General features: G+C 49.3%; 1 protein-coding gene across 2 annotated transcripts in view; it reads left to right on the plus strand.

The window, feature by feature from the left end:
- The window catches only part of LOC147709654 (low density lipoprotein receptor adapter protein 1-like), a 313,839-nt gene that overhangs the window by 155,691 nt on the left and 130,461 nt on the right, over nucleotides 1–27,687 (plus strand). For both annotated transcript variants that reach the window (XM_086928172.1, XM_086928173.1), the window contains exon 3: nucleotides 5,259–5,371. In XM_086928172.1, coding sequence (XP_086784298.1) covers nucleotides 5,259–5,371 — 113 coding nt within the window. The remainder of the gene's footprint in view (nucleotides 1–5,258; nucleotides 5,372–27,687) is intronic.

A 27,687-nucleotide genomic window follows, 5' to 3' on the forward strand; every position in this document is an offset into this window, starting at 1 on the left:
CCTCCAAAAACTAAATGTTCACAAAAATATAAATGAATTTCAGGGAGAAATTGCACATAACATGTCAAAACTCCAAGCTGAGTAAACTATTTTGTGCACTTGCACTGTACACCATTTAATTACTGAATTGGTATAGAAACAAGGTATTTTGAAAGACCATTTGGCAAAAAGGAGGAGCAGAAGAGGGGTTGCGTGTAAGTGATGGGTGGAAAACCATCCTAGGGGGTTGAACCCCCACCACCCCTTCGTTAATTATGTGGTTGCAGAGCCTAGGTGTGGGATGAACACCCACTTGTCTCCAAGAAAGGGTCAATCTCAGAAGTTGCACCGACTTAATTCCTCCTTGGCCCACAGAGGTCACAGGGGGGTGGTATATAAAGCCCTGTAGTTTCTGCAGTGGCCGGGTGACTTCCCTGTGAGGGTATCGACTCCACTCTTTCACTTGGAAGGACTAGCACCGTGGGTCAAACTGATGGGGCGCGCGGAAGAATGAGAGAAGAGTCTGAGCCGCCTCCATGTGCATGGCGGGGCCACTCCGGGATAGCCTTGTAATCCCGGGAAGTGCCTGGTGTTGACATCTTGATTTTAGGTCTAGCATTAGCCAAGACCCTTGGATTTTACAATCATAGACGGAATAGAATTATTTATATAGGTTTCCAACCAGCCCTCTTCATCCATTGGCCTTTTATTGCCATTCACATTTTTGTCAGCCCACTACAGCATACAAGATGGACAATGAGGCCGAGTCAATCAGCCATTGGCTAACTTCACTGTGAGTGATGGCATTCTGTTCTTTCGCAAAGAGCCCATCCTCACATTGTAGTTCTCTTTCGGACGAGGGATGGCTTTGCTGTGCTTTTATTATTAGTTAATGTTTATTTTTTTATGTGAGCGAGGCCTCAGGAGCTCGTCAAAAATAACGTTTTACACAGAAAAAAAGTAACAGAAAAAGCATTGGCAAAGCCAAAAGTCTGGTAGCTGACATCAGACCTATTGACCTTGCTAATGCTTGATGCGTGTGTGTTTACGATTGTTAATAAATCAAATATATTAGCACTAGAAACCGAATAGATGTTAGTGTATTGATTTATGTTCAAGAAAAGAAGGTGACATGAAATGACAATGTTTTCACATGTTTCTTGTGTTATTTTGTACCTCTGCCCTACCCATGGCGCGCTCAAGTAATCGAAAGGCAGCGTACAATGCACTGTAAAACATTTTACTAAATAAATGCTGTCTTTTTGACAAAACGTCTTTAATAGCATGATTTTGTTGGCATAGTGCCAGAACTAAGTCTTCTGCATGGCCTGGAAAAGCTGTGATGCCCTTGTTATTTTGCCCCAGGGCCCTTCACATCCAAGTGAGACCATTGGGGGTGCTCCTTATTTCACTGTTCTGGTCAACATATGAGCGAAGATGCTTAAACCAGCCGTTCCATGGGACCTGGTGAAGCTTGTGGCCGCAGTGCGTGCATGTCATGCCCTTGAAAAATCTAGGCCACAAATGAGGATTCTGAGACAGTGGTTCCTGGATATTGGGAGTCTATGCTGGGTGCATCCCATTACTGCATCCCTTCCATTGAGAAAATCACAAACTGGTTGTGGGACTCAAGTGACTCTGGACTGTTCCTTTCAGGAAACAAGTGGTCAAATCTCTGGTTAACTTCAAGGACTGAATCTTTGATTCCTCAATAGTGACTAAATATGTTGGGATCTGGTTCCAATGCTGTTTTTTTGGGCATATGAATTTTTTGTGGAAGACCTTTTATTTTCGTGGTTATGGCAGTTTCGTCTGCTAAGGCTTTAGCCCAGTGATTTGTCTAATGTGATATCCAAATCTAGACCAGTGCCAGACTTTGGTCCATAGTGCCAGTGTCTGAAGCGCAGATTTCCCTCCCTTGTGATAAAAGCCCCTTCCACAGACTGGAGGCCTTAGGCTCCCTCGTTTGAGTTCAGGCACAGCGCCAGCGAATATCACTGGCTGTAAGGACAAATGGGATGGAACATCATATGCATAGCTCAGGAGCTGTAAGACCGCTCAGCTGCAGAAGGTGTAGCACCAACCTTGTTACTGTCTGCTAGAGCGTACATTAAAGCCCTAATCCTCATTGAGGTTATAACACTGACTGGACATCGATGGTATTTTGTGTTATTTACTGTGACCTACCCCACAGATAAATGCGAGAATAAAAAGAACGTGGCAGTGAATCTTCTGCTGAAAAGGGCTTCAGATGGTGCATCAGGTTGTAAAAGGCATACATTCACTTTGATTTGTTACGGTGATGGACTATGAATTACTGCCAGTCTTGTGTGTGAAGTTGGAAATATCTGGACAGAAATCGGGTTGCCTATTTTTGGGGTGAGGTTGTATTTCCATATCATTTTGTGAGAAGAGTTTGGGCTTAATAAAAATGAAGAGGGGGAGTGCCCTGCTATTATGTGTAGTTGGTCGTCTAATTCTGCATTTCAGAAATGCTTGTTCTGATTGTTGATGACCGGCAGTGTCTGGCAACCCTGACATATCAGTGTTGGACTTGACCCTTTTTGCAGGGTCATCCCTGAACTTTTTGCCTTCCTCCTTTATTTTGTCTGACCTGTTTTTGTTGGTTTTATGACTCTTGGCACTTTACCGCTGCCGATCAGTGCTAAAGTGCATATGCTCTCCATATTGTAAATTGATGAATGGATTAGTGACTCCATGATTGGCATATTTGGTTTACTTGTCAGACCCTAGTACAGTGCACTGCGTGTGCCCAGGGCGTGTAAATCAAATGCTGCTGGTGGGCTTGCAGCACTGATGGTGCCACCCACAGAAGCAGCCTGTAAAGTGTGTCTCAGGCCTGCCATTGCAGAGTCTGCGTGCAGTCTGGTACTGCCATGTTGACTGGCAAGTGCACCCACTTGCCAGTCCCTAAACCTTCCCTTTTCTGCATATTAGTCACCCCTAATGTAGGCCCAAGGGCAGGGTGCATTGTAGGCAAAAGGTAGGACATGCCCTGATGTGTGTGGCATGATAGTGAATTACAGCCATTTTCGTTTTTCACTTTTGCAAGGCTACCTGTTCTCCATAGGCCAGAATGGGCCGTTAGATTACATTTTATAATCCTAACTGACTCAGGGAACGTGGTAGAAATTCGAGTTTAGTATGCCTGAACTCAGAATGATAAAATACATTGTTTAGTGAAGTTGATTTTAACATTCTGTGTTTGAAAATACCACTTTTGGAAAGTAGGTATTTTCTTGCCTAACTATCCAGGCCTTTCCTCTGCTTGGTTGTGTATTCCTTGTCAGGAGTTTGAGTGACAGGGGCTGGGGGATTCCAGGAGACAGGGTGAGTCAGCACAGGGCTGAATAGAGCCATCTGCATGTAGAGTAGTGGGAGGAGTTGCACCTGGGACCTGAATAGGGCGTGGCCTGCCTTCCACAACTCTGGCTCCAACTCCTGTGGTGCGTCTGATGTCCCTGGCCCACACTGTCAAAAGAAAGGAAGAGTCTTGTCAACAAAGTGTTCCAGGACTGGCCAGAACAGGTTTGGACTAGGTACAGACACTCTCTGCCTGCAGAGAACAAAGAAAATAGGTGTATAAAAGAGGGGGGACCCAGACCCCAGAAATTTAGATCACTTTTGGGAAACAAGAAGAACCTTTGCTGAGGAGAGGAACCAGAGAGAAACTGAAGGAGGAGACTACCCCTAAGCTGAGTGCTGTTTGGGGGATTGGCCTGCAGTGGTTGCCTAACTGCCAAAGAAAGGAGAAAGGAACTTTGCGCTACTTTCATCAACTTACATCAACTTGTAAAGATAGTGCTTGCCTCCTGCTGAAGTCTCAGGGACAACAGACTTCACCAACCAACTCCCCTGCATTCCCTTGCTGAGAATTTGAAGTGCCTACTGTTGTGCTGGGCCTTCTGGGAGACTGCATGTCGCAGGGAGCTGGAAGGGCGACTCATGGAGAAGAAGCGTGACGAAGCCCCTGTCGTCGCATCACTGAAGAAGGGTGCTGCCGCATTGCATCATCGAAGCACCTCGCCGGAGAAGAGTGTTGCCGCCGCAGCAGATGTCTTCACATCACTGAAGAAGGGTGTCGCTGCTGCCGCGGTCGCATTGCATCACTGAAACGCCTCGCATCACGGGAGAAGAGTGTCGCCGTTGCAGCAGATGCCCTCGCATCACCGGAGAAGCGTGTTGCAGGTCTGTCGCGGCACAGAAAATTCGCAGTCGCCGCCCGGCCGACAGACGGGCCGCATCGCCTGGTCGTTGTCGCATCAAGGAGAAGATGCCATTTTGTTTCATTGCACCGGATCTTCATCGCATCACGGCGCTGCAGGGGCATCGCCATGTAAGCGTAGTAAGAAACTGACGCATCACCTCCCCACACGAAGAACCGACGCATCACCGTTCTTGCGTGTAAGGAACCGACTCATCACCTTCCCTGCAACACTTTCGTTGTTTAGCTTTACTCATCCAAAGGTACATTGAGTATAAAGTGTTGCATTTAACATCTAAAGAGAACTAAGCTATTTCCATCATTTTTAAAGTACAGCATTGTGGATTTTTGTCATCTGTGGTCTTGTGTGAAGTCTAAATAAAAGTACTTATTTTTGATATACAACCTGTATGGTGTCCATCTGTAGTGTTATCACTGTATTAGTGTATGTGTTCACAAATGCTTTACACACTGCCTCTGATATAAGCCTGTCTGCTCGTGCCAAGCTACCAAGGGGGTGAGCAGGGGTTATTTTAGGAGTGTACCCCCTTACCCTGACTAGACGCAAGGGTCCCTATTTGGTCAAAGGTACTTACCTCTGCCAACTAGAGACCCCCAAATCTAACAATCAGTGTCTACTGATCAAGGTTTTCCAGGCATCTATCTTCTGTCGCTACCTCTTAATGTCGGTCATTGACTTCTAGGACTGTGCGCTCCAGCGCTCTTTCACCGCAGAAACTTCACTGCCAGCTTCCAAGCAAACGCAGACACGTTTATTAACATCTCGTTGCCTCCAACAGGAGTCCAGGAATTTATTGTTCAGATTGGGGTCATTATTGGGCTGTTGGCAAGACTTGTGTGTATTGCCCAATCCTCAAACCTCCTCTGGTCTGGATTGAATTAGTTTCCTTGGCTCATTAAAGGCACTGACCATTTGTGCACACCTGATTAGGGGTTGTAATAAGGTGGCAGACCACCAAGAAATGCCATGCTTGTCACTGGATTGACAGCTTTTATCGTAGGTTGAACTGACCTCTTTGCTTTCCTCTTTTAGGCTAGAGTGGGATCCAAGAAATTCCAGAAAGTCACACTCACGGTTTCCCCACGAGGACTTGTGCTGCAGGAGTCTGAGAGCAACGCGCTGATTGAGAACGTTTCTATATACAGGTGCGTGTTTTGTTTGGGAATTACTATTGTCAGCACTATGGCTAGTGAGTTAATGCTGGTTGTTGACATCTGCAAAGAACTGCAAGTCACAGATTTGAATCATGGCTAACAAACTGAGCCGTTGGTCCATTTGAGTTTGGTAAAATGAGTTCCATTACATCGAGCAAGAGTTACCTGCTGTTTACTGAACTTAGAAATGGAAAAACAGTTGTATGCCACACTGTAAATATTAGTGGGAGCTCTTAATCTCCCTACATGCTTCTGTAGTTTCTTTACTTATTATAGGCTTGTTATGATGTCACAGCATGGCTGTAATAAGAATACATGTTGCTTTCTGCTTGTAACAGTGTTTTTCAAGTGGATAGTTATGTCATAGAACTGCTTGCCACCCTTCTTGGCTAGGAGGTCCCTCCTTCCCTCCACATTGACCTTGCCTGCGGAAGGAAGGACCATGTTTCGACCTGGCATAGGGAGGGAGGTCAGTCCATAGTCCTCCTCTCAAAAGAAGACCTTGTAATGTGACATCCCACCATGTCTCCCGCTATCTCTTTGCACTGGTAAGAGAGAGCGCTCAATTAGGTTATTAGTAATGGGAAGACTGTGGACAGAATATTTCTGGAGATGGGTCAACAGGCAATCACCTGGCCTGAGGCTTTTGCAAAGCCTTTTGACTTCCTGATGTGACTCGTCACATACCACTGTCACATCTGTCTGGATGCTACATTCCGCCAAAGGCCATCTTGACCATATTAAATGTGAAGAATGCTAGAGGGGCGGTATGCAAGTACAAAATAAGAAATCAAAGATCTGAGTAGGGAGTGATGGAATGTGATTTTGATTCACTTCCACTCCATATTTGGGCTGTTCACCATCCCATGCAGGGAAGCACTAATGCATTTGACATTTAAATAGTAGCAAACACATGGCTGTTTGGTACCAGCTAGCTACAGGGTACCACAAGGCCCCACATATTAATACATGTTAGAAATGATAAAGGAAGTTACCTGAGAATTCTGTGACCTCTTAAAGGATCTCTGCCTTTGTCCAAATTCTTCCATGGTCACTGATCCGTGATATATTGCTGGGAGTATTTTATCTCATATAATTTATTTCGTTGTTACAGTTATCAGTGTTTATTTTTTTGAGGCTGGCTTTAACCAAAGTATTATGATTTATTTTCCAGCCGGCCTCGTAAATCCATTGGTCTGTTGTGTGCTATTCAGTTTTCCTCTGCCCGCTACAGTATGGGGTAGTGGGGCAGCCTATTTCAGCCATTGGCTACATTTACTGTGGTGGTGTTTGGCCTTTTCACAAGAAGCACATCCACTCACAAAGTAGTTCCTTCATTGTCATGTACTACTATACCAATATGCGCTTTTTGAGACCCAAAATATTTTTGCTTATACCCACAGTTTTTTTTTAGATTGATGAGACCCGGAAGGTTCCCCAACAAAAATGTTTTTCAAAATCCATGACAAATCATGCAATGACAAAGCCAACAAGCATTGGCATAGCTAATAGGTCTCGCCTTTGGGACCTTGTAAGTGTTTAGTATTCCAGCACAATATCCTTGGTGCACCAACATCAACTGTTGCATGGCTAAACACTTCTAAGGTCCCAAAGGCGAGACTATTGGCTATGCCAATGCTTGTTTTTTTGTTTTTTTAAGGGTGGGGGGGGGGGGTCTTTGAGAATGAATAGACACCTCAGCAGTGGCCAGAGTAACTGTGAGACCTGCTCTGTCACGTGTAATTCCCATAGCCCCGGCGTGTAAATATGCAGCCTTTGAACGGGTGGAGCAACCCCCTTCCTCCCAGCGGTGACAGATGTTTACAAGGCTGCTTGAGGCCCCGCGCGCCCTCTTGCTGCCTTTTGTATTTTTTTATTGATCAGATCCTACACCCTAGCGTTTATAAACCGCCGAATACCGACATGCCTCGGCGACACTACTCTCCACCCAAGAGCAGCCGCTTTCACTGTCAGGAAAAAAAGGCATCTCGTGCAGCGTTGTTTAACGCAACCAGGTCTGGAAAACCTCAGAGCTCCTGGCGTCTGGTTCTCTTGCATGAATCTACCCTTCTCGCCTCAGACACCGTCACGGCTGCCCTGACGTCACTGGCGCTCTATGCGACCGCCCAGGTGCACGCGCGCGATATACTATGACAAAAATAATAAAAACAACAACAAGGAAAAAAGTATTATTAATAATCATTTTATTCTCACTATTATTGTTAGGTGTCACCCTGTGAGGGAGGGAGTGAGCGATTACTGCACCGTGCGGGGTCACGCATCGAATTCAAAGGCAACCGACACTGCCTGCACACAGCGTTTCCCTTGCGGGAGCGAGCAGGGGCACCATCTGTTTGCAAGATAATTACAAACAGATGTCGTCAAAGCTCGCTCCCGCAATGGAAAAGCCAAACGTGCACGCGTTGCAATAGAAAGAAATGCAAAACGTGCACGTTTTTGCCCAAATAGCTGATCGATTCCAAAAGATTCCCTCCTATGCAGCGCATGCACGCTGTGTAGGTGAGACCTAAAAAAAGGGGCACCTAACGCAGATCAATTTGTATTTGCCACTCCTTGTTTATTAATTTTGCTGTTTTTTTTCATTGTTTTCCTAACTTTCAGAAATCAGCATCTAACAATGGTTGTACTGCTTCCTGTCAAAAATGCATAAAAAAATGTTCACCAGTGTTTTTTACAACGTGTTGCTTTTATTACAGTTCATATATGATGCGTACATTTAATTACACTAAAAACTGTCTGAAGTTGTCAAGCATGACATTGGGTCAGTTGGCAACTGGGAATATTGGCATTATGATATTTTCATATGCAGAAACGTTTGTCATGTTTACACTATTCTGTCTACATGCACAGTATTAACACACTTCCATCAGGTACCTGTGGTGAATTCCTAGTGAATTCTCCTTTTCTGGTTGGTCAGCTCAGATTTCCACGGATGGTTTAATTCACTTCTCGGACAAAGATGAAGACCATTCCAAACTGTGGAAAAACCATGGGAAAGAGCACATGCTCAGCCTTGGAAGTATTGGATGATGGAGGTTTTAAAATGTGTGACGTAGCAGAGCTGGAGTCATGGAGGGAAGCATACCTCTTAAATTGAGTTTGGAGGGAAACTGGTCCTGAGTCCCGCATAGCTTGATGGCACACACAGTCATGGAAACGTTATGTGTTTGGTGACAGATCCACTGAGATGACTCGAGATTGTGATCAAAACGTGGTTATTTGACCAATAATCACATCCTCCTGTAGGGCTGAATTTGGCAGATACTAGCGCCGAGATGCCCAAGGGCCTTCGTAGCGCTTTACAAATGTTTAAATAAATAAATAAATAAATATTTGATGAGTCGGGCCCCAAAATATTTCTCTCTGACGCATTCTGGATCACTTGAGTTTTTTTTTCAATAACTATTCCAGGAGATCAATATATAGGGCAGATTACTTTGCAACACTGAAAGGGGGATTCTGGGAAAATCTTCAAGGTTTTGAGAGGAATCCAAAACTTCACACTTTTTCAAAGGCTTAGGATCTGGACCCAGGAAGGTGGGCCACCAAGAGTGAGACCAAAGATTGGTGTAAACCACCTTGCATTAGAACTACAGTTTTATATGGGCTTAGCCAAAGTGAGTTGCTAGTCACCCAGCTAGCTACCAAGATCTTACAGTCTTGAACATATGCTTGGGTACTAACCTGTTCACCATTGAAGCGATTTATGAGTTTGGTGTCATCTGCCAAGCTTTATAAAAGGAAGCTGAAGGAAGTAGAGAGGTGTGTGGCAATCTAAGTCACCTCGCTGAAGTAATCTGTCTATTATACTGAGCACAGAAGTCAGAGGGTGTAAGGGGGGCTGCTGATTTGATTGGTTTGTTCTTTTATAAACAGATTAAAGAAACGTCTCAAAGACTATTTGTCAGGAGGAGCAAAAGATGCCCTGATTGAGCTTAAGGATCTCTGCGGGCGAGACTGATGACGATGGCGCGCCAGCTTAGACCAGTCCAGACATGCTATGACTTGGGGTTGTTGTGGACAGGGTGGTCTAGGTTGGCCCTTAAGGTATTGGGGGTGGTAAGTAGGAAACACAAGCTGGCTAGCATGAAACCTTCCCCCTCTTAAAGCTCTCTGACCCTTCAGGTTTATTGCTGTGTGGCCAGCTTGTTTGTTCGGTAGTATCAGAAAGCTCCAGTGAAGTGAGAACACAATTTCACTCTAAACATGCATTTTCTGATACTAGTTGGTGATTTAAAAAAATGTTCATCCTGATACTCCCGGGGCTTTAAAAGTGGCGCAGAAGGGGTGGCGTTTTCCTGACTAGACATTTGTTTGCATATTACAAGAGGTTTATTTCCAAGGTTTGTATTAAGAAGCATCGCTGCATGGACACGAATTATGCAGCCCCTGGGACACCCGAAGGAGATTGCAGAGGTCTCCTCGGCTGGAATATTCAATGGGCCGTTAAATATTGTCACCATTGCACGGATATGACGCAGGCGGGGCACAGACTGGCCGGATTGTATGATCTGATGGAGCCCCCGGCAAGGAGTTGTCACGTGCTTTACCAGCCCCAGGGCTGCCTGTAACAATAGCGTGCTACGAACCGATCAGCACTCGGGTCTTCCTCCCCCCACCCTGCTGCTTCCTCCCAGAAAGAGAATGACATTCAGAAATCAACAGGATGTCAGTCAGTGCAGGCGGAGAGCTGTGTTCTGTAGGGAGCGTTAATTATAGCACTGCCTTCTGTGCCCAGACAGCTTCACGTCACAATGCTCCACGTGAAAAATAAAAAAACAAATTATCAAAAAAACACCACCACATATATTGTTCATCCTCGGGGCAACGGAAGACGATTCAAAAAGGTGTTCGTTTTATTTGTAAATGAGCTGTAACGGGTAAAGTCTGCCGCAAGCCTGCTTATCTGGAAAGGGCTTAGATCCTGCACCAGTCTACGTTGGCATCAAACTGGCTGTGACAGCTGCGTCAGCAGCTGGCGCACATCTGTCATCGGCACCGTCTTACCACCTCTCCCTGCAGCTTAGGTTTGTGCCCGTGCATGAGTCACTCTGGTGGCACAGTGTCCATTATTGCGCTCAACCGGGGCCAGTCCTGTCCAGGCCTTTGTCTCTGTCTGATTTCGTATTTTGTTTCTTATGCTGATTCTGGCCCAGGTGTCGCTCTCGGACACTGATTCCGGTCCACTCTTCTGTCTCGGATTCTGGACCAGTTCAGATTCGAGCCATTGCTTTGTCTCCGATGCCGATTCTAGTCCTTGGTCTCTGTTGCCTTCTCCAGTCCTTGGTCCCTGTTGCCGACTCCAGTCCTTGGTCTCTGTTGCCTTCTCCAGTCCTTGGTCTCTGTTGTGTTCTCCAGTCCTTGGTCTCTGTTGCCTTCTCCAGTCGTTGGTCTCTGTTGCCTTCTCCAGTCCTTGGTCTCTGTTGCCTTATCCAGTCCTTGGTCTCTGTTGCCTTCCCCAGTCCTTGGTCCCTGTTGGCTTCTCCAGTCCTTGGTCCCTGTTGCCTTCTCCAGTCCTTGGTCTCTGTTGCCTTCTCCAGTCCTTGGTCTCTGTTGCCTTCTTCAGTCCTTGGTCCCTGTTGTCTTCTCCAGTCCTTGGTCCCTGTTGTCTTCTCCAGTCCTTGGTCCCTGTTGTCTTCTCCAGTCCTTGGTCCCTGTTGCCTTCTCCAGTCCTTGGTCTCTGTTGCCTTCTCCAGTCCTTGGTCTCTGTTGCCTTCTCCAGTCCTTGGTCTCTGTTGCCTTCTCCAGTCCTTGGTCTCTGTTGCCTTCTCCAGTCCTTGGTCTCTGTTGCCTTCTCCAGTCCTTGGTCTCTGTTGCCTTCTCCAGTCCTTGGTCTCTGTTGCTGACTCCAGTACTTGGTCTCTGTTGCCTTCTACAGTCCTTTGTCTCTATTGTCTTCTCCACTCATTGGTCTTTGTTGCCTTCTCCAGTCCTTGGTCTCTGTTGCCTACTCCAGTCCTTGGTCTCTGTTGCTGACTCCAGTACTTGGTCTCTGTTGCCTTCTACAGTCCTTTGTCTCTGTTGTCTTCTCCACTCATTGGTCTTTGTTGCCTTCTCCAGTCCGTTGTCTCTGTCACTGATTTCGTATTTTGTTTCTTATGCTGATTCTGGCCCAGGTGTCGCTCTCGGACACTGATTTCGGTCCACTCTTCTGTCTCGGATTCTGGACCAGTTCAGATTCGAGCCATTGCTTTGTGTCCGATGCCGACTCTAGTCCTTGGTCTCTGTTGCCTTCTCCAGTCCTTGGTCTCTGTTGTCGTCTCCACTCATTGGTCTCTGTTGCCGACTCCAGTCCTTGGTCCCTGTTGCCTTCTCCAGTCCTTGTTCCCTGTTGCCTTCTCCAGTCCTTGGTCTCTGTTGCCTTCTCCAGTCCTTGGTCTCTGTTGCCTTCTCCACTCATTGGTCTCTGTTGCCTTCTCCAGTCCTTGGTCTCTGTTGCCTTCTCCAGTCTTTGGTCTCTGTTGCCTTCTCCAGTCTTTGGTCTCTGTTGCCTTCTCCAGTCCTTGGTCTCTGTTGCCTTCTCCAGTCCTTGGTCTCTGTTGCCTTCTCCAGTCCTTGGTCTCTGTTGCCTTCTCCAGTCCTTGGTCTCTGTTGCCTTCTCCAGTCCTTGGTCTCTGTTGCCGACTCCAGTCCTTGGTCTCTGTTGCCTTCTCCAGTCCTTGGTCTCTGTTGCCTTCTCCAGTCCTTGGTCTCTGTTGCCTTCTCCAGTCCTTGGTCTCTGTTGCCTTCTCCAGTCCTTGGTCTCTGTTGCCTTCTCCAGTCCTTGGTCTCTGTTACCTTCTCCAGTCCTTGGTCTCTGTTGCCTTCTCCAGTCCTTGGTCCCGGTTGTCTTCTCCACTCATTGGTCTTTGTTGTCTTCTCCAGTCCTTGGTCGCTGTTGCCTTCTCCAGTCCTTGGTCTCTGTTGTCTTCTCCAGTCCTTGGTCCCTGTTGTCTTCTCCAATTCTTGGCCTCTGTTGCCGACTCCAGTCCTTGGTCTCTGTTGCCGACTCCAGTCCTTGGTCTCTGTTGCCGACTCCAGTCCTTGGTCTCTGTTGCCGACTCCAGTCCTTGGTCTCTGTTGCCGACTCCAGTCCTTGGTCTCTGTTGCCGACTCCAGTCCTTGGTCTCTGTTGCCGACTCCAGTCCTTGGTCTCTGTTCCCTTCTCCAGTCCTTGGTCTCTGTTGCCGACTCCAGTCCTTGGTCTCTGTTGTCTTCTCCACTCATTGGTCTCTGTTGTCTTCTCCACTCATTGGTCTCTGTTGCCGACTCCAGTTCTTGGTCTCTGTTGCCTTCTCCAGTTCTTGGTCTCTGTTGCCTTCTCCAGTTCTTGGTCTCTGTTGCCTTCTCCAGTCCTTGGTCTCTGTTGCCTTCTCCAGTCCTTGGTCTCTGTTGCCTTCTCAAGTCCTTGGTCTTTGTTGCCTTCTCCAGTCCTTGGTCTCTGTTGTCTTCTCCACTCATTGGTCTCTGTTGCCGACTCCAGTCTTTGGTCTCTGTTGCCTTATCCAGTCCTTGGTCTCTGTTGCCTTATCCAGTCCTTGGTCTCTGTTGCCTTATCCAGTCCTTGGTCTCTGTTGCCTTCTCCAGTCCTTGGTCTCTGTTGCCTTCTCCAGTCCTTGGTCTCTGTTGCCGACTCCAGTCCTTGGTCCCTGTTGTCTTCTCCAGTCCTTGGTCCCTGTTGTCTTCTCCAGTTCTTGGACCCTGTTGTCTTCTCCAGTCCTTGGACCCTGTTGTCTTCTCCAGTCCTTGGACCCTGTTGTCTTCTCCAGTCCTTGGACCCTGTTGTCTTCTCCGGTCCTTGGACCCTGTTGTCTTCTCCAGTCCTTGGTCTCTGTTGCCGACTCCAGTCCTTGGTCTCTGTTGCCGACTCCAGTCCTTGGTCTCTGTTGTCTTCTCCACTCATTGGTCTCTGTTGTCTTCTCCACTCATTGGTCTCTGTTGCCGACTCCAGTCCTTGGTCTCTGTTGCCGACTCCAGTCCTTGGTCTCTGTTGCCGACTCCACTCCTTGGTCTCTGTTGCCGACTCCAGTCCTTGGTCACTGTTGCCGACTCCAGTCCTTGGTCTCTGTTGCCGACTCCAGTCCTTGGTCTCTGTTGCCGACTCCAGTCCTTTGTCTCTGTTGTCTTCTCCACTCATTGGTCTCTGTTGCCTTCTCCACTCCTTGGTCTCTGTTGCCGACTCCAGTCCTTGGTCTCTGTTGTCTTCTCCAGTCCTTCGTCTCTGTTGCCGACTCCAGTCCTTGGTCTCTGTTGCCGACTCCAGTCCTTGGTCTCTGTTGCCGACTCCAGTCCTTGGTCTCTGTTGCCGACTCCAGTCCTTGGTCTCTGTTGCCGACTCCAGTCCTTGGTCACTGTTGCCGACTCCAGTCCTTGGTCTCTGTTGCCGACTCCAGTCCTTGGTCTCTGTTGCCGACTCCAGTCCTTTGTCTCTGTTGCCTTCTCCACTCATTGGTCTCTGTTGCCTTCTCCACTCATTGGTCTCTGTTGCCTTCTCCAGTCCTTGGTCTCTGTTGCCTTCTCCAGTCCATGGTCTCTGTTGCCTTCTCCAGTCCTTGGTCTCTGTTGCTTTCTCCAGTCCTTGGTCTCTGTTGTCTTCTCCACTCATTGGTCTCTGTTGTCTTCTCCACTCATTGGTCTCTGTTGCCGACTCCAGTTCTTGGTCTCTGTTGCCTTCTCCAGTCCTTGGTCTCTGATGCCTTCTCCAGTCCTTGGTCTCTGTTGCCTTCTCCAGTCCTTGGTCTCTGTTGCCTTCTCCAGTCCTTGGTCCCTGTTGTCTTCTCCACTCATTGGTCTTTGTTGTCTTCTCCAGTCCTTGGTCGCTGTTGCCTTCTCCAGTCCTTGGTCTCTGTTGTCTTCTCCAGTCCTTGGTCCCTGTTGTCTTCTCCAATTCTTGGCCTCTGTTGCCGACTCCAGTCCTTGGTCTCTGTTGCCGACTCCAGTCTTTGGTCTCTGTTGCCTTATTCAGTCCTTGGTCTCTGTTGCCTTATCCAGTCCTTGGTCTCTGTTGCCTTATCCAGTCCTTGGTCTCTGTTGCCTTCTCCAGTCCTTAGTCTCTGTTGCCTTCTCCAGTCCTTGGTCTCTGTTGCCTTCTCCAGTCCTTGGTCTCTGTTACCGACTCCAGTCCTTGGTCCCTGTTGTCTTCTCCAGTCCTTGGTCCCTGTTGTCTTCTCCAGTCCTTGGTCCCTGTTGTCTTCTCCAGTCCTTGGACCCTGTTGTCTTCTCCAGTCCTTGGACCCTGTTGTCTTCTCCAGTCCTTGGACCCTGTTGTCTTCTCCAGTCCTTGGTCTCTGTTGCCGACTCCAGTCCTTGGTCTCTGTTGCCGACTCCAGTCCTTGGTCTCTGTTGCCGACTCCAGTCCTTGGTCTCTGTTGCCGACTCCAGTCCTTGGTCTCTGTTGCCGACTCCAGTCCTTGGTCTCTGTTGCCGACTCCAGTCCTTGGTCTCTGTTGCCGACTCCAGTCCTTGGTCTCTGTTGCCGACTCCAGTCCTTGGTCTCTGTTGTCTTCTCCACTCATTGGTCTCTGTTGCCTTCTCCGCTCATTGGTCTCTGTTGCCTTCTCCAGTCCTTGGTCTCTGTTGCCTTCTCCAGTCCATGGTCTCTGTTGCCTTCTCCAGTCCATGGTCTCTGTTGCCTTCTCCAGTCCTTGGTCTCTGTTGCCTTCTCCAGTCCTTGGTCTCTGTTGCCTTCTCCAGTCCTTGGTCTCTGTTGCTGACTCCAGTACTTGGTCTCTGTTCCCTTCTCCAGTCCTTGGTCTCTGTTGCCGACTCCAGTCCTTGGTCTCTGTTGTCTTCTCCAGTCCTTGGTCTCTGTTGCCTTCTCCAGTCCTTGGTCTCTGTTGCCTTCTCCAGTCCTTGGTCTCTGTTGCCTTCTCCAGTCCTTGGTCTCTGTTGCTGACTCCAGTACTTGGTCTCTGTTGCCTTCTCCAGTCCTTGGTCTCTGTTGCCTTCTCCACTCATTGGTCTCTGTTGCCGACTCCAGTCCTTGGTCTCTGTTGCTGACTCCAGTACTTGGTCTCTGTTCCCTTCTCCAGTCCTTGGTCTCTGTTGCCGACTCCAGTCCATGGTCTCTGTTGCCTTCTCCAGTCCTTGGTCTCTGTTGCCTTCTCCAGTCCTTGGTCTCTGTTGCCTTCTCCAGTCCTTGGTCTCTGTTGCTGACTCCAGTACTTGGTCTCTGTTGCCTTCTACAGTCCTTTGTCTCTATTGTCTTCTCCACTCATTGGTCTTTGTTGCCTTCTCCAGTCCTTGGTCTCTGTTGCCTACTCCAGTCCTTGGTCTCTGTTGCTGACTCCAGTACTTGGTCTCTGTTGCCTTCTACAGTCCTTTGTCTCTATTGTCTTCTCCACTCATTGGTCTCTGTTGCCTTCTCCAGTCCTTGGTCTCTGTTGCCTACTCCAGTCCTTGGTCTCTGTTGCTGACTCCAGTACTTGGTCTATGTTGCTTTCTCCAGTCCTTTGTCTCTATTGTCGTCTCCACTCATTGGTCTTTGTTGCCTTCTTTAGTCCTTGGTCTCTGTTGTCTTCTCCACTCAATGGTCTTTGTTGCCTTCTTTAGTCCTTGGTCTCTGTTGTCTTCTCCAGTCCTTGGTCTTTGTTGCCTTCTCCACTCATTGGTCTTTGTTGCCTTCTCCATTCCTTTGTCTCTGTTGTCTTCTCCACTCATTGGTCTTTGTTGCCTTCTTGAGTCCTTGGTCACTGTTATCTTCTCCACTCATTGGTCTTTTTTGCCTTTTCCAGTCTTTGTCTCGTGCTGACTCCAATCTTTTTTCTCGGTCACTGATTCCGGCCCAGTTCTCTGTCTCGATAGCTGATTCTATATCGCAGCTCTTTTCTTGTGGCCTCTTCTGACATGCTCGCCTTCAGTTGCTCTCTCTGTTGTTCTCCTTTTGTAATATCCTTTCAGTCCTCTCCTTGACCTCTGCTATTACAAACTCTAAAACCCTCCCTCTGGTCAACCTCCTGTAATATTTATGCATTACGCTAATTTGCCTTACTTCATGGCCGACATAGCACTTTTCTTATGAAATTCTCTAATAATTCCTGCTTTCCCTGTTGTAATTATAATGCTTTCCTTGGTGCCTTCTCCTCACCCACTGACCTACAGATGCTCAATGCCTGGCCTGCACTCATACAATCTTGGATATCAACTAACTTTCTGAATCTAATGTCCACAAAAATCTGATTACTCCTGTTTGTCAACAGCACCATATCAACTCCAGACTCATTTCTGGCCCTCCAACTTAAACCTACCAGGCTTCACTCCTGCAAAACTGTGGGCCTGAGCCCTTCCAGAGATCTCTCATTCAAGCAACACATTGCAAGGGAGACAAAGACAGCTTGGTTCCATCTCTTCCATATGAAACAAGCATTTGCAATGCAATAGGTCTCGCATTAGGAAAGTTTGAGCTATTGGTATTGTAAATGACAAATTTATTTATGTGTTGGTTTTGAAAATAGGGAAATGAATAGCTTTGTCATTTACAATGCCAATAGTTTTAACTTTCGCAAATGTGACACCTATATCATTTGCAATGCATATGTGTTGTATTTACGTGACTTAGATGAACTTAAATAAAAGTTATTGTAATTTATAACGGCAATAGCTTAAACTTTTGTAAATAACTTTTGTGAAGATTATGTTCAGTGTATTTTTATTGTGACGAAAATCCAAGAACAGAAGTGAAATATTAACATCTTTTTGTGACATTTGTAATAAAGCTTGGAACATTGAGAGAACATATTTGAACCAGTTGTTGTTGAATGGTTGCACAGATTGATGCTGTGGTGGCGCGGAGTGATTATGTGGTGGCAACGAGTGATACTGTGGCGTTCGATGATGCTGTGGTAGCGCAGTGATGTCCCTGAGTGATGCTGTGGTGGTGCTGAGTGTTGCTGTGGTGATGCAATAGATAGAGGGAGGGCGATAGATAGAGGGAGGGCGATAGATAGAGGGAGGGCGATAGATAGAGGGAGGGCGATAGATAGAGGGAGGGCGATAGATAGAGGGAGGGCGATAGATAGAGGGAGGGCGATAGATAGAGGGAGGCAGGGCGATAGATGGATAGAGGCAGGGCGATAGATAGATAGAGGCAGGGCGATCGATAGATAGAGGGAGGGCGATCGATAGATAGAGGGAGGGCGATCGATAGAGGGAGGGCGATCGATAGAGGGAGGGCGATCGATAGAGGGACGGCGATCGATAGAGGGACGGCGATCGATAGAGGGACGGCGACAGATAGAGGGAGGGCGACAGATAGAGGGAGGGCGACAGATAGAGGGAGGGCGACAGATAGAGGGAGGGCGACAGATAGAGGGAGGGCGACAGATAGAGGGAGGGCGACAGATAGAGGGAGGGCGACAGATAGAGGGAGGGCGACAGATAGAGGGAGGGCGACAGATAGAGGGAGGGCGACAGATAGAGGGAGGGCGACAGATAGATAGAGGGAGGGCGACAGATAGATAGAGGGAGGGTGACAGATAGATAGAGGGAGGGTGACAGATAGATAGAGGGAGGGTGACAGATAGATAGAGGGAGGGTGACAGATAGATAGAGGGAGGGCGACAGATAGATAGAGGGAGGGCGATAAATAGAGTGAGATAGATAGATAAATAGATAGTGGGGACACGGCCAGTCAGAGGATGAAGTGTGAAGGGGGTGTGAGGAAAAGGGGGAAGACGTCAGGGGAGGGGAGGGTGCGTGGGATATGGGAGAGGCGGGGGGATGGAGGAATGAGGTGCGTAACTGAAATAGAGGCTAGAGGACAACGTAGAAACTGTGAAACGCAGTAGGGAGAGGGGCAGAAATATTAAAGAAAATAGCAAAGAGAGGAATGGAAAAATAGGAATGACCAGCAGGATAGAGGAGTGATGGTGAAGAGGCAAAAATGGATTAGACGGCCTGAAAGGAGAAGGGGAATGAAAATAAAGGAAACAAGCCTGGCCTAAAAAAGGCCAGATTGTAGAATATGGAACGCTGTTGGACATCTTTTTCAGATCCCTCAGCATTTTGAGCCCCAGTTTAGCATCATATGAAGACTGCAACACAAATCACAGATGTGCCCGTTTCCAGAAGTAACCTGCCTACTAGGGGTGAGTTATCTGTACCATTCGTGCTGCAGATCAGGGCTAAACACCCAGCTCATGTGTACAAATTGACGGTTACCTACTCACTATCACCATATTTATTCATGTATTTTATTCAGGACTATCAGAAAGCAAACTGTCACCTCGAGCGGTAGCAGGGGTTCTGTGCACAAAAACTCCAGCAGTTGTATGCAAATGCATTACATTTGACCACAAATTAAAGTGCAATAAAACTATAATCAAAAGATTAGAAGCAAAATGCAATACAAAAGCCCTAAAAATATCACTTTGAAAATAACGTCTGACAAATAGTTGTTACCGGTTAAAAATCTGAGATGTTCTAGGCCGGAGATGAACAGAATAGGAGAAAAACACTGCTAGAAGCCTAGGTTTGGGGATTTGTAATTTAGGCAGCGTCTGACTGCGAGCCAACCTAAACGGATCCTCCAAACAGGTAGAGTTTTGGGGTAAACAAGCAAGTGTTTTTTGTGGGTACGCACCTGTATGTTATCCATGTACATTTGAATTGGGAAGGGAAGTGCAAAGCCAATAGCGAACAATAATTAAACCAGCATTTACTAAGGACAATGACACCAGCCAATCAAAAATATGGGCGGAGAGAAGGCGAGGCTTCCACAGCATACTCGACTACTGCATGCCTTGCAGAGCGAGCTGTGTATGCGGGCAGCCGCTAAGCTCGACCTAAAACCTAGCATTGCCTCTCAATTCAGTGACAATCTGATGTACTAAATTGAAACATGTTAAATACACTTTTTTGAATTTTAAAAAGATTACCTTTATCACAGTTTTAAATGAGGGTTACTGTATGATTTACGTGGCTAATCAAATCAGGGCTCCGCTCATTAATCTGACAAGTTAGACACTTTGGGGCAGTTTTACAATAACTGGCACATCCCTGTACATCAGCAGGGATGCACCAGTTATTGTGCGCTACGGCTCCGCCACGATGGATGTGCCGCATTTACAATGCGGTGCACCATGGGGCAAAAAAGGCACAGATGCGTGACGCATCTGTGCCGTAAAGGCGACAAATTGCTGGAGTTGTGTCGCAGGCGCGACGCAGCTCCAGCAATCTCTGGGAGCCCTATCTTTGCAATGCTGCGTCAATCCTTACACCTGCTTCAAGCAGGCGCAGGGTTTTGACGCAGCATGGGCTCAAAAGTGGCTGAGTGAAATCTTGTAGATTTCACTCAGCCACTTTTGGAAGGCGTTCCTACACCAGAACGCCCCCCCATCCCCCTGCGCAGGAACACCTTTTCTGGAGCAGGGCTTTACAACGTGACGCATATCCCAGATGCGTCACGTTGTAAATACCCCGCAGCATGGCGCATCTTTTGCGCCACCGCTGTGTCACAAAAGTGACGCAACTGTAGTGTAAAGGAGACGCAAGGGGCTTGTAAATCTGCCCCTTTGCTCGGCACTGACTTGGCTCTTTCTGTTAATTTCTTGGCTCGACAGCCTCTATTAATAATCCTGCAAATCCTGTAGGGAAAAAAATTCCAAATATCTCCTTGACATTGGAATGGTGGATGGTTGTGCTCTAAGAGGAAAGGGCAAAAGTAGATAACTATTAACATTTTGAGCTAAGAAATAGAGTCTGTTTTCGATTACCATTAAAAAAGCTTTGTGCATCCAGTGCCTCTGCTCTCCGCTAAGCCCATCAGCAACAACTTCTTCCCCACACACCGGGCTCTCTCCGAGGTCCATAAGTCCAGCGGTAATCAGTTGAAGAACACCAACAAACCGGCAAAATAAAATGTCACGCACGCAGGTTCTGCAGCCTGCAAGTGTTTACTTTAGTCCCTTTTCAGTGTCACCAATAAGCATTATAGTAGTGCCGCTTTCCCAGCTGTTTATGACAGCTGTCAAAAGTAAAAGGTGTTCGTAGTGTGCAGAAAACTCTCTTATACAAGGAGCAGCCATCGTTTACTGTTTATCAATTAATGTGCCATTTGACATGTAATTAGTAAAATGTAAGCCAGGGATCAGTTGGAGACACGTGACTGTCAATGTGCTGCGAGTATTTACTATTCTAAGATGGCGCCAACAATCCCGAAAATGTAATGAGGTTTCGTAGTTCGGTATTCACGTTCAACCGCCCACGCCGTTGGTGATTATGATGGCGAATTATTCTGACATATTGAAAGGCAGCTGCTGACAGACTTTGGTCCGAAGTGTGCAACAATACACGGGGCGTAGAAAGGACCACGTTGTTGTATCACTTAAAAGGAAAGGGAGCTTGAGAAAGCTAAGTGCACTGCCACGTTTACACTGATTTAGAACAGCAGATAGTTATAAAAAAAAAGAAGATGGTTATCTATTTTCCTAACAGCCAAGTGAGTGAGAACATAATTTTAGTCCTACATCTGTGTCTACGCTTGTCCAGGACCGCCTGGAACCATGAACAATTATTCGTAGTTTCCGGAGGAGCGGATTGGGTGGTGCGACGTTTGCTTCTGACACCTGGATCCAGCGCTCAGTTCTGTGCGTGTGCGTCCTGGTCATCCCCGGACCCTTGTCACTCTACTGAGCTTACCTCCACCTGCGTCAGCGCATGCGCATCACTAGCTTCTGTGTGCGAGGCAGGTGTTGCTGTCCGAGGCTAGAGCCACCCCTGCCTGTGCCGCACGGAAGATGCTGTCCGTGTGGAGTTTCTTGAAGCGGCACAAGAGGAAGTTTGTCTTTGCGGGAGCGGTAGTCGCAGGTCAGTGTTGCAGGTTAATGGGATTTACTTTACCAGTGACCCGCAGATTACCCTACCCTGAGACACATTGAATTCGGCTGCCTCCTGGTACTAGAATCAGCCGTTTACCGTTGGCGGTGTATAGCTCTCAGGGCTCTTATCTGAAGAACCACAACTTATCGTGTAACTGTTTTCAGTGTAAAGCGGCGATTTTTTTTTTGAAGTGACCATCCCCAACATTATTATAAAGCCGTATACAGTGCCTCGTTACCCAAAAGTTTCCCCGAGCTAGACAAAGATAGGTATAGGTAGGTAAATAGCCACATAAAGAACAAGCAAACTCACCGCCGCAGCCCGGCTTCAACAGGAAGCCAGGCAACCTTTGTCGGGACGGGGGCGGGGCCGGACACGCGACCGGAGCTTTCCAGGAGGCAGGCTGCAGTGGCTGGCGCATGGCTCCGGTGCAGAGAGAGGAGAGCCCTGCGTGCAGCCGGCGTCCGCCCGGGAAGCCAAGGAGCGGAGTGCCGGTGTCCCTGTGCCCGTTGACGTCGAAAGAGTCCTGCGGAGTAGAAGTCCCGGTGAGTGGGGCTGCAACGTGTGTGTGTGTGCGCGCGCACCTGTGTGTGCGTGCATGCAGAGGGGTGGGGGCTGGCTGTGTCCCGGTGAGTGGGGCTCCGTGCTTGCGTGTCTGTGTGTATGCAGGGGGGTGGGGGTGGGGGGCGGCAGCGTGTGTGTGTGTGCGCGCCTGTGTATTGTGTGCTTGCATGCAGAGGGGTGGGGGCTGGCTGTGTCTGTGTGTGAGCAGGGGCTTTGCACCGCGCATGCGCAGCTATCAGACGCTCGCTCCCGAGGTGAAATCCGACCTCGTCAAAGCGCGCGTCTGGTAGCTGTCAACTCTCCTAAATACGGGCAGCATAAGTTGTCGAGCTGACCACATCAGCTCGACCTAAAAAGTGAGGCTGCTTGTCTCAGAGAATGACTGCACAACAAATGTGCAAGCCCTAGTCCTCTTCCATCTGCTCAGAGGTAATGCTTTGGTCTTCCCAGCACCTCCCACCCACCCCTGCAAGGTACCCTACATGCTGCAGCACGGCTATTCAAGGGCTTGAAGAAATTCTGCGATATCACATGCATGTTAGAAGAACTCTACAAGCTCCCCCTTCAGGCCTGGGTCATCTTCAAGACGAGCGGCATCACTACAAAGCCCTCAACAACAAAACCCCAGCGTATCTCACAAGCAAACTAACCACATCTAGGGTGCAGTGCCCAACCAGGAACTTGGAAATCACCAAACTGGAAACAAAGCAGTGCAAGATGGCAAAAACAAACAGAAAACAGGCCTTCTCAGTTTACGTTCTTATGATCTGGAACAGCATCCCTATTGACATCTGATCAGCACAGACTCTCCTACAATTCAGAAAAACGCAGAAAACAGCTCTTCAAGGAGCGCTCCGCCTCACCATACAGTCAACTCTGACCTACCCCTAATAATTGAATCTCTGGCCCTCCCTGTCCTCTGTGCTCTCTTATTATATTCTGTCTTGTCCCATGTGCCCTCTCCTGCCTTTACTCTTCTTTCCTGGGCCCTCTCCTATCCTCTGTTTTCTCCTCTGTGCCCCCTCCCATCCTACCTCTTCTTCCCTATACCCTTTTCCACCCTCCCTCTTGTCCTCTGTGCCCTCCCCTACCCTTCCTCTTGTCGTCCCCTGTGCCATTTTATGCCATCCTCTGCCCTCCCTCTCGCTTTCCTCTTTCATCCCCTCTTATCCTTGGCGTCCTCTTCTGCCCTGTCTCTTGCTACCTAGACCTGTCCTCTTTCTTGTCCTTAGTGTGCTCTCCTACCCCTCTAGTTTGTCCTCGATGTACCCTGTGCCCTCCCTCTCACATTCCTCATAGCCTCCCTCTTTTCCTTGGTGCCCTCTCCTACCCCCCCTCCTTATCCTCAATGCCCTCCCCTACTCTCTCCCTTGCCCTCAGTGCCTTCTCTCACTCCCCTCTTGTTCTCAGTGTCCTCTCCTACCCTCCCTCTTCTCTTCGCTGTCCTATATGACCTCCTCTGTCCTCCCAGGTGTCCTCTCTGCCCTCTTCTACCTTTCCCTCTCTTCTTGCTCCTACCTTCCCTCTTGTCCTCTGTGACCTCTTCTGTCCTCCTTTTCCCCCTAACCCGTTCTCCGACCCTTCCTCTTATCCTCATTGCACTCTCCTGTCCTTCCTCTTGTCCTCAGTGCTATCTTCTGCCCTACCTCTCATGTCCTCTTTCCCTCCTTCTTGTCCTTAGTGTCATCTCCTACCCTCCCTCTTGTCCTTAGTACCCTCTCCTACCCTCTCTTGTACTCTTCTGCCCTCCCTCTCCTCTTACCTTCCTTCTTCTCCTTTGTGCCCTCTCCTACCCTCTCTGTTGTTCTTATTGGCCTCTTCTACCCTTACTTATGTCCTCTGTGTTGCAGAAAGGCTCTAAAAACCTAGTTGTTTATTTAGTAGGAAGATGCAGTATAACTGGGAGCTTTACCACAAGCTCCTACCGAGCGGCACAGCAAGACTAGAGCACCTGGACGCCCATGGGCATTTGTAGCGCTTTATACATTTTGCTCTTTTCACGTAATCTTCTTCGTGTCCTTTGTGCCCTCCCTCTTGTCTACCTCTTGTCCTCCCTCTTCTCCACAGTGCCGACTCGTAGCCAGAACTTGTACTTGCCAAGGCTTCTTGACTCCAAATGTGCTGTTATTTGGCCCTTTGAGCGGACTTTAACCATTTTCATGCAGAGCTCCTTCATTTAACCACCGCGTGTTTGGGAGTTGAGGGAGGCGATCGCTGGATCTCCCATGGAGGACAGTGGAGCCCAGGATCATGGAATGGGGCAACACGGCGAGGACCGCACATCAGCAACAGAGAGGATAAATGCGGGAGACCACCATCTTAGCGGTAAATCCCACTCTCTAGCATGAGGGTTGTGTGCTTTGTGGCCTGGGCTCGCCCGATGTATAGTGCCAGGTCCACTGATGTGCTCCGTCATGCTCAGTGATCGGTGCAAGGGAGACTGCAGTGCACCATCTGGTGTTTGGGAGGCTGCAGCTTATCTCTGGCTGTGTGGCCCAGATCCACGGCCGATGCCCTGCTGTGCCCACTCGACTGGTAGCATGTAGACTCCCACGGCTGACATGGAGGTACCGAATCGGCGCCAAAGGTGAGCCCGCGGCGCCCTTTGACTTGGACACCCCTCCTCGTCTCAATCCCCAGTCCGTGTGCTGGGTTCAGCAACACAGAAGCGACCCTCCGTACACCCATCGACACCTTGCAGGCCCCCGGGGACCTCTGCTGCTGCCTTTGAGTTGTTGAGGCAACCAGGCAAATGGGCGTGGGGGATATCACTAGCTCGAGGTACCTTCCAGGCCCTAGACCACCGCCCGCCAATGAGTACAACAGCACCCTAAAGGCTTGGCTGAACGTGCACCGCAAGAACCCCAGTAATGACAAGAAGATCATGCTCTGTAAATATGTAATTTATTTTTATAATCGCTTCAATTCTTCTTAAAACGTAATCTTGAGTGAATTTGCAACTTGTATATATTGTAGCATCGCAGAGATGCGTTCTAGTATGTTTGTCACACACTGAACACCCACCCACCACAGGCGTCATCAGTCAGATGACCCTGCTAAATAAATGGGGCTGAGCGCACGTGCTCATGGCCAGTTAACTCAGCACCCTACTGTGTCCCCTTATTTACCAGCATGGCGGCCTAGCGCCCCCACATCATTTCAATGACGACGAGGCGGAAGCTGTGCCCAGTGTGCCACAGCTGAAAATCGTGGGGGGAAAAGAAGGGGGAGTGAGCTGCCTGCCGAGAGGGCACCCCTGTGAGAGGGTGCGACGCGCAGAGAGGCCTGCGGAGCGTGTGCTGAGCCCAGGGCCGATATGCAAATGAGAAGGTGACCGGGAGCCTACCCCGCACCTCTAAGACCCTGCTGCACCTACCCTGGCGAAGAAGTGCCCGGAAGAGATCAGCGGACCGACCGGAGCCCACCCGCGTCGGCCGCGATAGAGTGACTCCTGACGCGTGGTGGAGTGTTCGAGGCATGTGGGCTGCTGAATTCATATCTGTGCATAGATCGCCGCCTAGTGTTGGGTCCGGATGATTGCACATTGTTGTCCTGGAAGAGTCTTCGAAGTATCACGAGATAGGTGGCTCCTCCCCTGGACTACAGTGCGCATGGGCATCGCCTCCATCCCCAGATTGTTTTTTTCCGCCATTGGGTTCGGATGTGTTTCGGTTCCCTCTGTCGGGACCGCTAGTTGTTTAAGTTTCTACTTGAGACGAAAAGGTCTTTAGGCTGGGCGTCGGTATTGTTTTCGTTCGGGGTTGTCTTCCTTCTCAGCTCCGAACGCTTCCTGCCCCTCCGCGTGCTGTCGGCGCGGACGGGCCTACTCGACGCTCCAAATTACTGAACATGGAACGGACTCCGTTCAAGAGGTGCCCGGTGTGCACCTCCAAGTATTCACACCTCGACATGCACCCTGTGTGCAACAAGTGTTTATCACCGGACCATGACGAGGCCAGGTGTATGGCCTGCTCAAAGTTCCGGTGCAAGAAGACCCTAAAGCATCGTCGGGCCGCTCGACTCCAGGCCCAGTTGTCGGCACCCCCGGCGCCCCCGCCGGACAACATCTTTGAAGAATTTGAAGAAGACGACAATGTCTTTCAGGTTTCGGACTCTAGCCTTGCGTCGGAGGGAGATGACTACGACGCGGGAGATGAGGAGTTTGATGAAGCCGGCGACGAGGTAGGGGACGACGATGGGGCCATTGCCACCGTGGGGGATAGCTCGGAGGAAGAGCACCCTCAGACTGACTCAGGGGTCAACCCCCAACATACGGCCCAGGTCGAGGGATCGCCTTCGGGCCTTACCCAAGACCATGCTAATAGTCCAGCTGCCCCGCCTCTCGGCCCGGCCACGGACATTCTGATGCGCCACTCCCGTTGAAGAAAACGAAAGTGAAGCCATCGGGATCCACACCATCGGTTTCGAAACCGAAAGTGAAAGCTCCACTGGTGGGACAGAAGGCTCTAGAGGCGTCAACATCTAAGAAACTCAAAATGGCCGACTTGAAGAGCCACGCCAAGATGGCCGACCCCAAAGCCTCGGGGTCGACGCCGAAGGCAAAGGTGGCCAACGCGGCTGCGTCGGCGCCGAAGATGGTCGAGGTCGATGACCCGAAAAAGGCTCCGAAGAAGCGTCAAGGCGATTCCAAAGCTCCGGCTGCGCCGGCTCCGGCTGTCGGGGGCAAGGATGGCACGGTGTCGGCTCCGAAGACGCTGCCTCCAGCAGACCCGACTCCCGACTCGGGGAAATCGTTCGAGACGGTCAAGCCCTCTCCAACCTTGACGAAAAAGCTCGCGGAGTCCCTGCAACGGATTCGGAAGGACGCTGTGGTTCCCGAACCGGAGGGCGTGAAGCCAAAGACCGCATCGAAGCCGGCAAAGGTGCAAACGCCTATCCGCTACACCCTGCCGCCAAAGTCGACGCCGAAAGCCTTCGCTCCGAAGCAGGGGGCGGACGTGCCCTCGAAGGGGATGTCGACGTCCAAAGCGTCATTGGTGGTGTCGAAGCTTCGACTCCAGCCACTCGCGGAGGAAGAGCGCCGAGAGGTCATCATCGACGCCAATACTGGGAAATTGTCCCTCCTCAAACGGAAAATCACCACAGAGCCGTTGTTAGAACATTTTCGGATTCCTCTTAAAAACAAGAAGGACTCGACGGGCGCTTTGGCCCCTATGGAGCCTTCGTCTCCCAAACACGTAGAACGTTCTCCAACGCGTTCCAACGCGGGGGAGGGTGACGATGAAGAGGAGGTCGAGTACAACTTTCCGGCGTACTCGGATCCGGAGGAGGAACATGAACCTTGGTCGGCCGGAGCTGACCCAGACGACCCGCAATCGGGTCAGGAACCGCAGCTCTTTGCGGCAAAGACCTCACCGACGGAGGACTCTGCAGCCTTCAACGCCTTGATTGAGAGGGCCGCAGCTAACCATGATGTCGAGCTCCACTCAGATCCTGTGGATGTGGATTTTTTGTTTGACACTTTCTCAGTGGCCGAGAAGTCAGTCAAGACATTGCCAATGCTCAAAGGAGTGCTAAAGCACGCGCCGGAGGTCTTCAAGGAGCCCACTCGGGCGCGTGTCATCAATCCTCGAATTGACAAAAAGTATAAGGCAGGGCCCTCGGATCCAACATACATCAAGGGACACTTGCCACTGGACTCTTTGGTTGTATCCAACGCTCGGAAGAGGGCGAATTCACAGACCACTGGTGACGCTCCTCCCCCAGACAAAGAGTCGAAAATATTTGAGGCCTCAGGGAAAAGGATTGCTGCGCAGGCATTTAACATCTGGCGAATTTCAAACACGCAGGCCCTACTTGCACGCTACGATAGGGCTCACTATGACACCCTAGAGACACTGTTGCAGCACTTACCTGACTAGTACAAGGAGGCTGGGGAGATGTTAATTCAGGAGGGCAAGCTAATC

The sequence above is a fragment of the Lissotriton vulgaris genome, chromosome 6, assembly GCF_964263255.1.
Source record: "Lissotriton vulgaris chromosome 6, aLisVul1.2, whole genome shotgun sequence".
Classification (NCBI taxonomy): domain Eukaryota; kingdom Metazoa; phylum Chordata; class Amphibia; order Caudata; family Salamandridae; genus Lissotriton; species Lissotriton vulgaris.